Consider the following 16,196-nt stretch of genomic DNA (forward strand, 5'->3'; position numbering starts at 1 on the left):
ATGTCCAGGATAAACCTAATGGAAAAGACTATTAAAAAGAATGTATGTATATGTGTATAGGTGTATGTGTGTATATGTGTACATATATATATATATATATGCATAACTGAGTCACTTTGCCATATAGCAGAAATGAACACATCATTGTAAATCAACTATACTTAAACAACATATATGTAAAACCAGACGTCTTATCACACACTTCCCAATGTCCCTGGGGAGATAAAAATTATTCCCAGGGCTTCCTGGGTGGTGCTAGTGGTAAAGAGCCCCACTGCCAATGCAGGAGGCGTAAGAGGCAAGGGTTTGACCCCTGGGTCAGGAAGATCCCCTGGAGGAGGACGTGGCACCTCACTCCAGTATTCTTGCCTGGAGAATCCAATGGTCGGAGGAGCCTATCGGGCTACAGTCCATCTGGTCACAAACAGTCAGACAGAGCTGAAGCAGTTTAGCGCAGTTGAAAAACTGTTAATCTGAGCTTACATATTAAACCATCTCAGACAGAAATCTAGAAATAAGAATTAGATGGAAGTGAATGCCTGCACTTATATTCAGAAAAGTTTGGATCTCCTGCTATGCCACAATGAGTCCCCAACAAAATGGGGACTAGTTTGTTCTGTGAGTATAACGATGTTTTCTATCAAGACCTGAATTTTATCCCTTCTTTATAAACATTCCTCTAGAAACAACAGGTTTATATAAAATTGTATCTTTTCAATTTGTCCTTTTCAGTCATGAAGAGCATAAAATCTCAGGAAAGGATTTAAAAAATAATGCCTTGTCTAGTAAAGCATCAAATGCACTTTTAGTAACACAGTTCAGTTCAGTCGCTCAGTTGTGTCTGACTCTTTGTGACCCCATGAATTGCAGCATGCCAGGCCTCCCTGTCCATCACCAACTCCCAGAGTTCACTCAAACTCATATCCATCGAGTCGGTGATGCCATCCAGCCATCTTATCCTCTGTCGTCCCCTTCTCCTCCTGCCCCCAATCCCTCCCAGCATCAGAGTCTTTTCCAGTGAGTCAACTCGTCACATGAGGTGGCCAAAGGACTGGAGTTTCAGCTTTAGCATCAGTCCTTTCAATGAACACCCAGGACTGATCTCCTTCAGAATGGACTGGTTGGATCTCCTTGCAGTCCAAGGGACTCTCAAGAGTCTTCTCCAACACCACAGTTCAAAAGCATCAATTCTTTGGCACTCAGCTTTCTTCACAGTCCAACTCTCACATCCATACATGACTACTGGAAAAACCATAGCCTTGAGTAGATGGACCTTTGTTGGCAAAGTAATGTCTCTGCTTTTGAATATGCTGTCTAGGTTGGTCATAACTTTCCTTCCAAGGAGTAAGCATCTTTTAATTTCATGGCTGCAATCACCATCTGCAGTGGTTTTGGAGTCCCCAAAAATAAGGTTAGCCACTGTTTCCACTGTTTCCCCATCTATTTCCCATGAAGTGGTGGGACCAGATGCCATGATCTTAGTTTTCTGAATGTTGAGCTTTAAGCCAACTTTTTCACTCTCCTCTTTCACTTTCAACAAGAGACTTTTGAGTTCCTCTTCACTTTCTGCTATAAGGGTGGTGTCATCTGCATATCTGAGGTTATTGATATTTCTCCTGGCAATCTTGATTCCAGCTTGTGCTTCATCCAGCCCAGCGTTTCTCATGATGTACTCTGCATAGAAGTTAAATAAGCAGGGTGACAATATACAGCCTTGACATACTCCTTTTCCTATTTGGGACCAGTCAGTTGTTCCATGTCCAGTTCTAACTGTTGCTTCCTGACCTGCATATAGGTTTCTCAAGAGGCAGGTGGTCTGGTATTCCCATCTCTTGGAAGAATTTTCCTCAGTTTATTGTGATCCACACAGTCCAAGGCTTTGGTGTAGTCAATAAAGCAGAAATGATGTTTTTCTGGAACTCTCTTGCTTTTTCCATGATCCAGCGGATGTTGGCAATTTGATCTCTGGTTCCTCTGCCTTTTCTAAAACCAGCTTGAATATGACAGTTCACGTACTGCTGAAAAGGTCCATCTAGTCAAGGCTGTGGTTTTTCCAGTAGTCATGTATGGATGTGAGTTGGACTGTGAAGAAAGCTGAGTGCTGAAGAATTGATGCTTTTGAACTGTGGTGTTGGAGAAGACTTTTGAGAGTCCCTTGGACTGCAAGGAGATCCAAGCAGTCCATCCTAAAGGAGTTCAGTCCTGGGTGTTCATTGAAAGGACTGAGAATTGAAAGGACTAGTTTGGAGAATTTTGAGCATTACTTTACTAGCATGTGAGATGAGTGCAATTGTGTGGTATTTGAGCATTCTTTGGCATTGCCTTTCTTTGGGTTGCACAGAAGAATGTTAATTCATAATTTAGTTAGTACAGCCACTTTTGCTGTAACACAGCACATGTCTTCCTAAAAATCACCTCCCTGTGCAAACTCAGACAATGAAAGTATGGGGCTTTTGTGGAAAGTGGATTTAGGAGCATAGTACTCAAAAACCTCATTAGTGGCACATAAAAATAAAAATAAGAGGACTTCCCTGGTGGTCTGGTGACTAAGACTCCACACTCCTCATGCATGGGGCCTGGGTTCCATCCCTGGTTGGGGAACTATATCCCACATGCTGCAACTAAAAACCTGCAGCCTAATAATTTAATTAAACAAAGATAGGAGCCTAATGAAAGACAACATAGTTTCACACATGTTAAATGCTTAGGAAAAGAAAGTACTACAGATAAACTTTGTGTTGAAAAAGACCTGCAATTTGCTTGTGGAAATGGACATTGGAGAGGTTTCAGCTTGTGAATTATTGAGAAGTGTTGAAAGTAGAGAGACGTGAAATTAGACAGTTGTATCACTGCCTGTGGATGGACGTGTTTCATGAAACAGACAATGAAATGAAATAGCTGCTGGACAGTTGAGGGTGTGCAGGTGTGTCATTTGTGTGCTCCTCGCTGTCAACATCATCAGGTGCAGTTTCTGCACTCACCTAGGCTTTCTTGTGGATGTGCTCATGCATACACAAATGCAGAATTTATGTGACGTTTCAGCTTTTCTGTAATACACAAATTGCATCAGAACATCCTTGTACATAAATGTTATAGGAAAACTGCTACTTTCATCTGGATTTTGAGACCCTTCAAAGGAGGAGGGAAAAAAAAATTGGACTACAAAAAAGATTGTAAGTGTAGGATGAAAAGATATACTTCATAAATAATACTGCAGACAGACCAGTAGAACTGAAGAAAGGCTGGAATTTTGTCTTCCCTTCCTTCTTGTGGTCCTGAGCAGTCCTTCCTCCTTTGTGCCAAGGGTGATGGTCATGACTTGATATGTGGCCTGCCACCTCCCAGGGTGCCCAGTTGCTATGTGTATTAAAGAACTTGTGTATTACGCACTAAGAGAATTCTATGCATTAATAGTGATGGCTTTTTGCTTATTTTTTTAAAAGATTCATTTGGGTTATATTTATATTGCTTTCATTTGTTGGCTCAGTATATTTTTAACTGATTTTTAGTTTCTGTGGGTGATTTAGAAATTAGTTTTTGAAATATAAAAATAAAAATTTGAGTATATAAAAATACATTTGCACAAACTAGAGCAGTAAGAATTGACAATCCTACCAGGTTGTGGAAAATTACCACATTTAAACACTTAAGACTGGAATTTTGTTTGGTTGATATTTTGGTTTTTCATACTCTTAATTTATTTTAATTGATATTTTAACAAAATCATTAGAAAACATTACTCTGATTTTTATTTGATAAGTATGTTGTTTTATGAGAGATGACATTTTATAACTAAACTAATTGCCTATAAAATCTCAATCTTATGAATTTTAATTTTATAGAAACCTAGTAATCCTCAGTGACTATGATTAAGTCAGAACAAATAAACATTTGAGAGGACTTCTTTGTTTATGTGTTACAGTTAGGCCTAAGTAATAGGAAAGATTATTTCTTTCATTAAAGAATAGCAGAAGACTTACGTGTAGAATGCCTTTGTAAATAAATGATTTTTTATGTCAACTTAGTATAACAGTAAATAAAAGAAAACACAATGGATACTTGAAAAAAGAAGAGCATAGATATATTCATTTTTCATGATTGATTTTAATCACTGATCTTTTAACTAAAGGGCTTCCCAGGTGGCTCAGTGATAAAGAGTCTGCCTGCTGATGCAGGAGACATGGGTTTGATCCCTGGGTCCAGAAGATCCCATGGAGGAGGATATGGCAACCCATTCAGTATTCTTGCCTGGGAAATCCCATGGGCCGAGGAACCTGGCAGGCTACATGACTGAGCATGCATGCGTGCACTTTTAATGAAGATAGAATGCTAAGATTTTTATTCATTTAGTGAGTTTTACTTAAAGACATCGTGATCCTGAAAGTACTTGAACAATATGAGTATTCAGTTTAATTGAATTAGCATCCACTTTCAGGGAAAAGAGTGTTTATGCTCCTTTGTGATTGTTCTTGATTTTAGTGTTTCCTTTGCCCTGTGTGCTTGTCTGTGTGTGTTACTCAGTTGTGTCTGACTCTCTTGCATCCCCATGGACAGTAGCCTGCTAGCCATGGAATTCTCCAGGCAAGAATACTGGAGTGGGTTGCCAATCCCTTCTCCAGGGGTCTTCCCGACCCAGGTATTAAACCCAGGTCTCCTGGATTGCAGGCAGGTTCTTTATGGCCTGAGCCACCAAGGAAGCCCGTGTCCTTGTCTAAGAGATACTCAGATCTATTCTCTGGAGGTCAGAGTAATAATCTCTTAGGCCAGTAACCATTATAGGGTCCTGTAGTTATAATTTACAGTTTCTGGAATACTAGGGTTAGAGTCAACTTTATTCCCTCTAGGCAAGATGATACTGGAAAATAATGCAATACAATAGGGAGTATTTGTTTTATTTTTGCAATATTGGTCTTTATAAAAAGAATTTGTATATTTCTTTTCTACCTTCCAGTGAACCAAGTCTAGCTTTTTAATGCCCCTTCCCAAAAAGAGACTTAAAAAAAGATGCTGTCCTCCTTTTTTCATTATTAAGGTGTCTCCTCTCTATCCTAGGTTTACTCCCTTCCCCACAGCATTTTATTCTGGTAAAACATCAGAATTTATGTATCTTGACGTATTTGTGGTATTCATCACATCTAGGTACTTCAGCATTTTCCACTTTATCTCCAGAGGCTGTTAGTTCTTAGTTATTCGGTCATCAGTTCATCGCTTATTACATAAACTGATATCCCATTATGAGACTTTAGGTTTCCATTGTTGCACTTTCTTAAATTAACTGGTAAGAAAGTCATCTGCATGCTTTTATGTAGTGAAAGTAATCACCACAAATAAATATCTAAACCCACCACCTCTTATCACCTATTAAATGTGTTTTGTTTAAAAAAAAAGAAAACACCAGAAAAGGCTGTAAACACCTATTGGTGTAATAAGCTCCAATAAACTAGAGGAATCATAGAAACACATTATATTCCATCCATCATTCTGTTATCATGATAGTCAATATATAATTCTTTTTTTAAAAAACTATATACTGTTTTACATGGTTTTAGTTTTATTTACTGGGTAAAGTTTCTAATACTTGAGTAACCAATAAAAATAATATTGGTGAAAGTTTTGGTTTGGTATTTAACGTTCGCCAGAAAGTTTGTGGCTTATGGTTATAAATGTCCTGTAATACAGATCACATGGAATAATCTTTCAAAATTAACAAAGCAGTATTTAGTACAACATCTTGACTGTTTTCTCCATAATTAAAGTTGTTTTCTAAGGTCTTACATGTCAGTGATTGATCTTCCTTACAGGTTTCTTTGTGGTATGTTACTCAGTGGGGGAAAAAATATTTGTTACAAATGATTATATTTTTTAGGTATCATTGCATGTTGCATATTGTTTTAGGCATCTGTTATTTTGGGCTTAGATAAATAGATTGGGATTTTTCTCCTCTCATATCCAGAAGACAGTTCAGTTCAGTTCAGTCGCTCAGCTGTGTCCGACTCTTTGCAACCCCATAAACCGCAGCACGCCAGGCCTCCCTGTCCATCACCAACTCCTGGAGTCCACCCAAACCCATGTCCGTTGAGTCAGTGGTGCCATCCAGCTTTCTTATCCTCTGTTGTCCCCTTCTCCTCCTGCCCTCAATCTTTCCCAGCATCAGGGTTTTTTCAAATGAGTCAGCTCTTTGCATCAGGTGGCCAAAGTATTGGAGTTTCGGCTTCAACATCAGTCCTTCCAGTGAACACCCAGGACTGATCTCCGAAGACAGTAGTAGGCATAATCTTATCACTTGACCTAGGAAGAATAGTAGTTCTTAGGCAAAGGTCTTATTGTACAAAAATAGCCACTCTTAAAGCAGTTTTTTTTTCAGCAAGCATAAAAGGTAGATTTTTCTTTGTGTTGTTTGTATATTCATTTATTTTTATTTATTTATTTATTTATTTTTTATTTTACTTTACAATTCTAGAAATTTTGTTTACTCCTTCCATTTCTCCTCTTACATTTTTCTATAGCATACTTTCTTCAGATATAAAAATCAGTCCCTTTACATTATTTATGTAAAGATTTCTTTGTGAAACAACAATCCCATAAATTATTGCTCTTCCAGTGCTACAGTCTATGTTTCAATATGCTGGTGCCCATCTTGGAGTGCTATTAGATTGATTTTTCCATATTTGAATTTGACAGTGGTTCTCTATAATGTGCCTAGACTGGGATACAAAATAATGGATGTAGGTGGATACTCAAACTTATTTTCTATTCATGGCCCACCTATCATGTGAAATGCAATGATTGTGGAGCCAGATCAACTTACTTTTGTTTATGAAAATAGAAGAACAGATTGAAGTCCTACTGTGGATAGGCATGGGTTGGGAACTGGTGAGTCTACCTATATTGTAAAACTAAGTTAGCATTTACACACACATGTACATACAATAGATAGTATAAAAGGCTATGTAGGAGTGTCAATACCTGGGGCTTTGAATTACATGGCCTTTACTCACTAACTTTATTGTTGCAATAAAGAAATTGGCTATTTCGCTACCTGGTATTTTGTAAAGTTTGTGGTAATAGTACATTCATTTTCTCTTACTCTCTTTTCTTCCAGCCATAATGAAAGGAAAGTGACCTGTAAACATCCAGTCACAGGACAGCCATCCCAGGACAATTGTATTTTTGTAGTGAATGAACAGTAAGTAAAGCGTTTCATGGAACGCCTCTATTCAAAATGAGGTCAGCATTCCAATTGCCATTATCCGTATTTAATACAGTACAATTGAACAATTTTTTTATCTTGAGATTTGCAGTCAAGTGTAGTAGCAGAATACCATCTGTTTACCATGTGTGGTATAGAAACATGGCTTAAAATTTTTTTCATGAGGAATGTAACTTCAGAAGCTATTTTTACAATAGCTCAAACACAGACAATAAACTCAAGATCCCTGGATGTAAGGTCAGGGGGAACTAAACTTGGTCAAATTATTAGACTACTTTGAACTTAGGTTTCTCATCCTTAAACAGAGATCCTGGGAATTTCCATTTCTTAGGATTTTTATAAGCATCAAGTGAAATTTATTTGAAAATAGTTTATAAATCTGTTCTTCAAAAATTAGTTGTTGGTACCATTGTTATTATTTTCTTTTAGGGGGTTGGGAGAGGGCTGCTGCACTGCCTGTCTTATGGGAACGAACCCGTGCCCTTGGCAATGAAAGTGAGGAGGCATAAACACGTTACCACCTGGGAATCCCCTATCATTTTTATGGCCTTCAATATTATAATAGCAAATCTTGTAATTAAAAGTTTGTAATTAAAACGTTCCAGTTAGATGACCGAGTAGCATATCTGTATGAAAGCTTATTAAAATAAACATGATATTAACTTAAGTTGTGCTTAGTTATATTTCAAGTAGTTATAAATATTAAGCTGAAACTATAGAGCTTATTAAGCTCTAACTAATACCCAGCTGTTTGGAAAAGTCAGACAGACACCAGCATTATTAGCTCTAGGAAAACGTTATTATAAAGTGGTTTAAAGAAGTAGCACGTTCTAGCACTCTTGACATGTTATATTTTTAGGACTGTTGCAACCATGACATCTGAAGAAAAAAAGGAACGACCTATAAGTATGATAAATGAAGCTTCTAACTATAACATGACTTCAGACTATGCGGTGCATCCAATGAGCCCTGTAGGGAGGGTAAGTTATTTTGCTTACTCTTAATATTGATAGCTGGCATAATTGGTAGTATCCATTATTATTACTCTTAATGAACTTAGAATTATAGAATAATCATTTCATTTTTGCTATTACATGAATCTAATTACATTTGAAGTAATTGGCATAAGAAGCAAGGCCTTAGAATATAAAGAAATAAGTATATTTTAATAATTTAATGACTTACATTTTTAAAATATTATAGAGTTCTGATTTTGAATTGTTTTACAATTATAATGGATGTTTGTGTGAGACAGTGGCAGTTTATTGAATCAACTTAAGTTTTAAAGGGGACGATTAATTCAATGACCTAGAAATCCCATTACTAAGTATGCCTAGAATGATATATTGGTATGTGTGGCTTCCCTGGTGGCTCAGAAGATAAAGTGTCTGCCTGCAGTGCGGGAGACCCGGGTTCGATCCCTGAGTCAGGAAGATCCCCTGGAGAAGGAAATGGCAATTCACTCCAGTACTCTTGCCTGGAAAATCCCATGGACAGAGAAGCATGGTAGGCTACAGTCCATGGGGTTGCAAAGAGTCGGACACGACTGAGCAACTTCACTTTCAGAATGATATATATATTCTATAGTATTATTTTATTCTATAATATTGTATTATACTATTTTGTTAATGTAGAATCCATTACTGTTAAAAGGTTTCAAAACCCTATGTCAGTTGCTTGATGACTGAAATATTTAGAATCCATTATGTGAAAAGTGTCATAGCCATATGGATACAGAAGTGGATGGTTTTTCTTTGTAATCAGAAACAAAAATACTGTTTAATCTATGATATCAGACTTGTGTGGCTATAATAATTTATAGTTATTGCTTCTTGTACCATAATGTTAATGTTTTGATATAGCATTTTAATATAAAAATGTCTTCAAACTCTTAGATAATCTGCTAATCTGAATAAATAGTTGCCTTAAAGTTACTGCTTGGTGCCTAAATTAAGGATAGCAAGAGAATCAAAGGATGATAAAAGAATTGTCTTTATTTATTTAGAAAATAATTATGTATTTTTTAATAGTAAAACAGTTGTAATAGCAAATTATGGTTACTGTAAAGAAATACTTGTTAAGGTTTTTTAAATGAAATATTGTAGAATATTAAAATAAGTGTAGATTTTCAAATAATGTAAATTATTTCTATTTTGTATATGACATAAAGGATAACTGAGCATCATAGTGCGCTTAACAAAAACAAAACAGCCAACTCAGAATGCAGCTGTGCTGTGTAAATATGACAAATCCCAGAAGTCAAAAGAGAGAATGAGAAATTCAGCCACAGAAAACTATCATGCGCGCATAATATTGATAACTTACATGACAATTAAAGAAGAATCCTGAGGAGAAAGTGTTATATAGGCAGTTATTTGAGGGGGAAAGAAAGATATTCTGTAACTATGAAAAGAGTTATTTACATGAATAGACACACACATGTATACACAGTGACATTAGTTGCCTAGAGTTGTGTTTGGGTTATTTGAATGCTGGTGTCTAGAGGTGAGAAGTAGACTGGTCCTTCTACATCTATTTGTACCATTTGAGATCTATACTGTGTTTTTATGCATTATTTGTTCAAGAGGAAATTAAAATTTACCCAGAAAAAAAAAATGCCATGGTTGATATTGGACCTTAAAATTCTATTATGTACTAATATAAGTTTTACAAAAGGAGGTTTTAATGAAATGTGCTAGCTTTCCAAAGATTCTAGTAAGTTGAAAAATAAGAGCTAAATTGATACTACTTACCTTCCCTGCTGCTGCTGCTGCTAAGTCGCTTCAGTCGTGTCCGACTCTGCGACCCCATAGACGGCAGCCCACCAGGCTCCTCTGTCCTGGGATTCTCCAGGCAAGAACATTGGAGTGGGCTGCCATTTCCTTCTCCAACTTACTTTCACAGAGGAATTGAAATTCAGCTTCTTTTGTCTTTATGTTTGTTGGTTACCGCTGTCATTCTGACCAAGATAAATTGTCTGGGTTAAACATAGCAATATTTTAAAAGATTGTGTGTGTACTTTTAAGAATGTGGTAAACACCATCTGGCTGGCATCATTCAAGGTCAGAGTTGTCCTTAAAGAAGAAAACACTACATGACATTAAGCAGTTCCTTCCAGTCTTGTTTTGATTTGATGTGATATGTTTGTTTATATTTTATCTGTGAGATTTGCTCTTGTAACTTGACACTGTTGACTTTCTTTAATTGGGACAACACTGTTAACTGCAGATATGAATCAAAAAGTTCTGTCATTTGGTTTATTCTTTAAAATGCATTAATATAATTTTTACTGAAGGTTCATTTTATTTATAAGATAGGGCAAAATACTGCCTTACACTGTGCCTTCAAAACCAATACAGAATTGTAAAGTAAAATAAAAAATAAAGAAAGAAAGAAAGAAAAATAAATAAATAATTGTTCCTGAAAATTTTAAAGGAGAGAAATATGTGATCCTTTTGTAATATCCTTGAAGAGGAAAAGCCTTTGTGCAGAATTCTTATACTTGAAACAACTAAGACACAAAAACAGAATTGCAATAATTCATCTGAAAAGATTAAATCCTGGAAGTGTCAAAGAAATCTGGAGAAGAGATTTAAAAGGTTAAAATTAGGAAGATAAAAAGTAAACTAAATATCTAGGCATTAATACCATATTTTCTGTTGGTTTGTTTTTTTTTTTTTTAGACTTCACGGGCCTCAAAAAAAGTTCATAATTTTGGGAAGAGATCAAATTCAATTAAAAGGAATCCTAATGCACCTGTGGTCAGACGAGGTTGGCTTTATAAACAGGTATTTTTCCCCCCTGTTTGATGTGACAAAAGAAGAGAATATAAAGAAGCCTTTTCAGCTGAAGGTCCTAAGACAATTGTATAAAGTGGAGAAGAAACTGTATAGTTAATTATCCAGGTTCTTCCCTTTTTATTACTATGAAGAGTGTTAGGGAAACAGTGAAAAAAGAAAAAGTAATGGGTGTTACCTGGAACAGAGATATTGTGTGTGTGTGTGTGTGTGTGACTGAGAGAGAGAGGGGTATTTCAAAATTTGAAATTAAATGTATGTTGTATGAAAATGTTAGGAATAACATGCTAAGATGTTCTAGGCAGAAATGTTTTTTCAGTGGAAAAAAATACAGAGTAGTTGTTCATTTTTCTATTCTTATAAAAAGGTACAATTATGTACTTCTCTGCTTTGATTTATAGCGAAATTTGATGATAATTTGAGATTTTTCTGAGTTTTGCAGATTTTTGCTTCCATGCCCTCAAAACTACTCTTTTAAGTGTCTCCTTTTTTTTTCTTTTTCTTTTCTTGTTTATCTGCTTGCCAAGGCATAGGTCACTCTTATACCCTGATAAGTAGGGGTTTACATTGTTCCATTATCTGGAAAACCTGGTAACTAAGCTTTTTTGGAACCTTGTTAGTTTTGTAATTGGTAAGGATGTGTATACATTGAGCTTGGTGGCATCTGTTTTGATTGCTGAGAGGCTGTTGTTTTCTTTTTCACTTTCTGGTTTGCATCTGGATTTCACATAAATGACCTCCAGATAACGGAGGCAACTGCACTCAGGACCTCTATCTTCCTTTGTTCTGTCTTTCTGATTCTACATGTATGCGCATGATGTTAGTTAAATATTAGTTCATTAATAGTGCTAATTTACTCTGTCAAATAATGCTAATTGATTTCACATGACCTAATAATTATATTCATTAAAATTCACGATGAGGTCGTTATGAAACATTCATTAGACATTGTTCAACCTGACAACTGGATGGCAACTAATCTAATGTATTGGAAGTAGACCCACTTAAAATCCAGAAAATCCCCATTCAAGCAAATTAATTTTGCCAATTTCTGACTGCATTGATTGAGTGTGTAACTTGGATACCAACTTTTAATTTTTATTTAAAGATCACTTAACTATATTTTAACCATCTGACATTTAAACTTATCCAAGCTGAAAGATTTTTAACTAGACTTTCTAATGAGTCCAAATTCTGTTCAAATAGCTAAATGTGATATTGAGCTTTATAGAAGATATGGAACTCCTTACTTAAAATGATTGCAGTTCTTAGTTCTTGATCCCTTGGTTAATTTAGTATTGCCAAAGCTCTACCAACAAGTTTCTCTACTCCTGAGTATTTATTCTGTAATAGGTGTGTAGCTTACAGAGAATATTTGTAGAACTGCTTAAAAATCTAAACTTTGAAATTATTTATACTAAAGAAATAGTTAAGAAATTGAAAATGCATATTTGAGAGGGGCATGCTTTCTTTAGTGTAATTGTAAATTTTAAGGACGAAATCTCTTACTTAAGAGATTTTTACCCATATAGCTTCTTCAGTTCTGGAGCCATCCTTACGTGATGGTCACACCTAGAAATAAATTGAGAAATATTAATCAACACACATACAAACTGGCATCTTTTTACCTGTTTACATCTGTGTTGGTGTATGTCTGTGTTTCATTTTCTCCTATGGTTTTGGTTTATTGCATGTGGGAAGGTAATTTTTATTTAAATTGTAGTTTTGTTTGAGCTTGGTATTTTTATTACCTAAATTACTTAGAAAAAGCTGCCAAGTGGGTACTCTCTTCTGCAGGATAAGCAAAACCTAGGCTGGATATGTAAGAAGAAAAAAATGTTTATTAAATATGTTTGTATGCTAAGGTTCCTTTATTCACAATCATTTAAAAATCACATTACCTTTGGAATAATTTCAAATCACACACTTTTCTTCGTGTTGAAGATTAACATATTTATTAAATCTGGCTTACCAGAATGCACACCCTACTGCACAGTCACCTTATTCTCATGCTAGCAGACGTGTTCACATTGCTTGCAAATACGAAACCAAATCAGACTGCTTCAACAGAATTCCTTTTTACATGACAGTATTATTCTTCAAAGACCAGTGTACTTAAAAATACATTTCCATGTTATAAATTCCTGGAAAACTACCCCAAAATTTTGATTAGGGTTTTCGTTAGATTTCTGTGCAGCATATATCAAACACACCTTGTTTTAAGAGCTTATTTTAAACAAATGCACCAGAAATGAGTTTTCACTTTCTGAAATGAACAAGAAATAATCCTTTATCATTGCTGGTTTCTTTCAGGACAGCACTGGCATGAAGCTATGGAAGAAACGCTGGTTCGTGCTTTCTGATCTTTGCCTCTTTTATTATAGAGGTGAGTTTACTACCAGAAACTGTAGAATATATGTGAAGCATCAGATACTCTTGCGAAGAAAAAAATTAGAAATCTTTTTACTATTTTATTATCAACAAACTGATATCAAGAAACTCTTGATATGTGTGATATGTGTGTGTTAGTCACTCAGTCATGTCCAACTCTTTGTGACCCCATGGACTGTAGCACACCAGACTTCTCTGGTGAGAGTCCTTGGGATTCTCCAGGCAAGAATACTGGAATGGGTTGTCATTCCTTTCTCCAATTGACATATGTAATTTGAAGTAAGTAAGGTGGGACAGAAGGTAATATAGTGCTTCAAACCAAATGTTCTTAGTTTTGGTCTGGTTTTTGTAATCTCTTTCTGCCAACCTGATTTGTTTATATGAAGAGCATGTGAGTATTCACTCTATAGTGTTATCCTTGAATTCAGTGCCTAATAGATAAGAAAACATTAATTTGATAGGATTCTTTTTACATGTCAGTTTTGTCACATCTAGCCATTGGTCCACTAGACACCCCATTCTCCCCAGCAAATGATTTTAGAGCATTAGACACTACTATGATGTAGTAGCAAATAAGAAAAATAGCAAAGAATTTATTTATTATGATCCCTTCCAGTACCCTGTCTCTGTCTCTCTGTCTCTGTCTCTCTCTCTCTGTCTCTCTCTCTCTCTCTCTGTCTCTCTCTCTCTCTCTCTCACACACACACATACACTTTTCTTTTGAACAATGGCAACCCCCTTGAAATGAGAAAGTTGCAAAAGGGATTAATAGCCTACAAATTAGGCTATTAATGTTGATGGAGAAGAAATAAAGGTATTATTAAAAGCAGTCTTCATTTATACCTCTCTCTCATTTATTTTAATGTTTTTGTAGGCTCTAATAAGTTGTTGGTCAATGCAGAGTCAGAGTCCAGAGAAGTCTCTGTTCAGGTGCCTTGTGGACCCGTTAGCTTCCGCAGAGCTGGGGTGTAACAGTCCAAGGGATGCGTATGCTCTGCTCCCCTGGAAATCTGCTTCAGCTACAGTATAAAATCATGAATCCGGACAGTCAGCCCTTCTTCCGTACTTTAGAATCTGGTTGGAATCAGTCAGTATATAATTACCAATTTACATACCGCAAAATACAGTAGGATTTTAGAGCCTATTAGCCGTTTTTAAATTTACTTTGTGACTGTCCCCCCCAAAAAGATGGGATAGAATTCTGTGGTCACCTATCAAAGCAGCATATGCAAATTGACCTTCAAAATTTGAAATTACTAGAATTGTATTCATCTTTTTTTTCCTCCACTGAATACCAAGGTTGAGAAATACTGCTGAGTCCGAATTAACCAAACCTATAAAATTTCATGTTTGGCGTAGAGATATTGGTTGGGCTGCAATTGTGGTATTATCTTTAGTTAAGTGCAAGACTTAAAATTTTCTTTAAAGGTTTTCCCAGTCTTTTAGAAAGTCAGTGTTTGTAACTCATACATTATTCCTAAGCTTATAATTTGTACTTTTCTTTCTTTTTTTCAGTATGTTTTATAGACTAAATTTAGAACTTTAAGAACAAGAAAATGTTTGCTGCTTCTCATATAAAAAATTTCTTAATTTGTAACAGAAAGAACACTAGATTCCTTGCCATTTGATATTATTATTGCTTATGGAAGTGTCCTTGCTATTCATCACTTTTATTAAAATAAAATAACTTTTAATGTAATTTGAAAAAAGTAAAGCTGAATTCCAAAGCCATGTTGAGTATGAGATTCCATATTATTTTTAAACATATGTGTTTCACATTTAATACATCTATTAATTATAGTGCAGTTTCCCTAGACAGGAGGAATATGAAAAAGAAGAAAATATAGAAAGGAAAGAAATATCACGTAACTCACCTCTTGTTCTTCAGATGGTTGGAAAGAAGCATATGATACTATACTTTCGTTACTTTATCAACAGGAAATGTTAGATTTTAAATGAAAACTCAGATTTTAGTGAAAAGATCATAATAACTTGCAGTTTTTAGAGTGTTTAGCATTTGCTAAGCACATAGCATTATGATCTACATCTCTTCCCCACAGCCAGCTGAATGTGAAAGTGAAAGTGTTAGTCACTCAGTTGTGTACGACTCTTTGTGACCCCACGGACAGTAGCCCTCAAGGCTCCTCTGTCCGTGGAATTCTCCTGGCAAGAATACTGGAGTGCATAGCCGTTCCCTTCTCTAGGGGATCTTCCCAGCATAGCCACTTGATAAGGTGGCAGATCTTATTCTACACAGTCACACAGGAGGAAACTAAGGCCAGCAAGGGCCAGCAGCTGACCTGAGGTCTCCCGTAGCAAGTCTCAAGAGTCAGGATTTGCACCCAGGCACCCTAACCACAAGTTTCTGCCCCACCCAAATCTTACCTTCTCTTTTTTTTCTTGGCCACACCATGGGGCTTGTAGGGTCTTAGCTCCCTGACCATGGCTCAAACTCCAGTCCCACAGCAGTGAAAGCACAAGAGTCCTAACCATTACACCGCTAGAGAATTCCTAATCTCGGTCTTCCCTTGTGCATTGAATACAGCAGCCCCATTCACTTCTTCTATATCTGTCCAAGCATCTAATAGTCTATTTAGAGTGTGGCGTCAGAAATTTTTAACAGATCAGTCTGTGTTTTACAGATATGGGAAATAATACAGTGAGAGAATAAGAGCTTTGCTGCTGTTTTTTTGTTTGTTTGTTTGTTTTAACAGTAGAATAGCATCCAATACCAGATGGAGGCCCAGGTTCTCAGTGTTCTTTACCAAACACCAGGCATTTTGTGAACACTGTGATAA

General features: G+C 36.1%; 1 protein-coding gene and 1 long non-coding RNA gene across 14 annotated transcripts in view; one reads left to right on the plus strand and one right to left on the minus strand.

Moving 5' to 3' along the window:
* PLEKHA5 (pleckstrin homology domain containing A5) overlaps positions 1 to 16,196 on the plus strand; it is a 261,915-nt gene that overhangs the window by 149,718 nt on the left and 96,001 nt on the right. For all 13 annotated transcript variants that reach the window (XM_040235281.1, XM_040235286.1, XM_040235282.1 and 10 more), the window contains 4 exons: positions 7,103 to 7,186; positions 8,070 to 8,190; positions 10,894 to 10,998; positions 13,321 to 13,393. In XM_040235281.1, the coding sequence (XP_040091215.1) occupies positions 7,103 to 7,186; positions 8,070 to 8,190; positions 10,894 to 10,998; positions 13,321 to 13,393 (383 nt within the window). The remainder of the gene's footprint in view (positions 1 to 7,102; positions 7,187 to 8,069; positions 8,191 to 10,893; positions 10,999 to 13,320; positions 13,394 to 16,196) is intronic.
* Positions 4,085 to 10,355, minus strand: LOC120858915. Its single transcript, XR_005719968.1, has 2 exons — positions 9,964 to 10,355; positions 4,085 to 6,288 (listed from the first exon to the last, which is right to left on the minus strand). It is a non-coding gene; the product is annotated as an uncharacterized LOC120858915 (long non-coding RNA).

The sequence above is a fragment of the Oryx dammah genome, unplaced genomic scaffold, assembly GCF_014754425.2.
Source record: "Oryx dammah isolate SB20612 unplaced genomic scaffold, SCBI_Odam_1.1 HiC_scaffold_29, whole genome shotgun sequence".
Lineage (NCBI taxonomy): Eukaryota > Metazoa > Chordata > Mammalia > Artiodactyla > Bovidae > Oryx > Oryx dammah.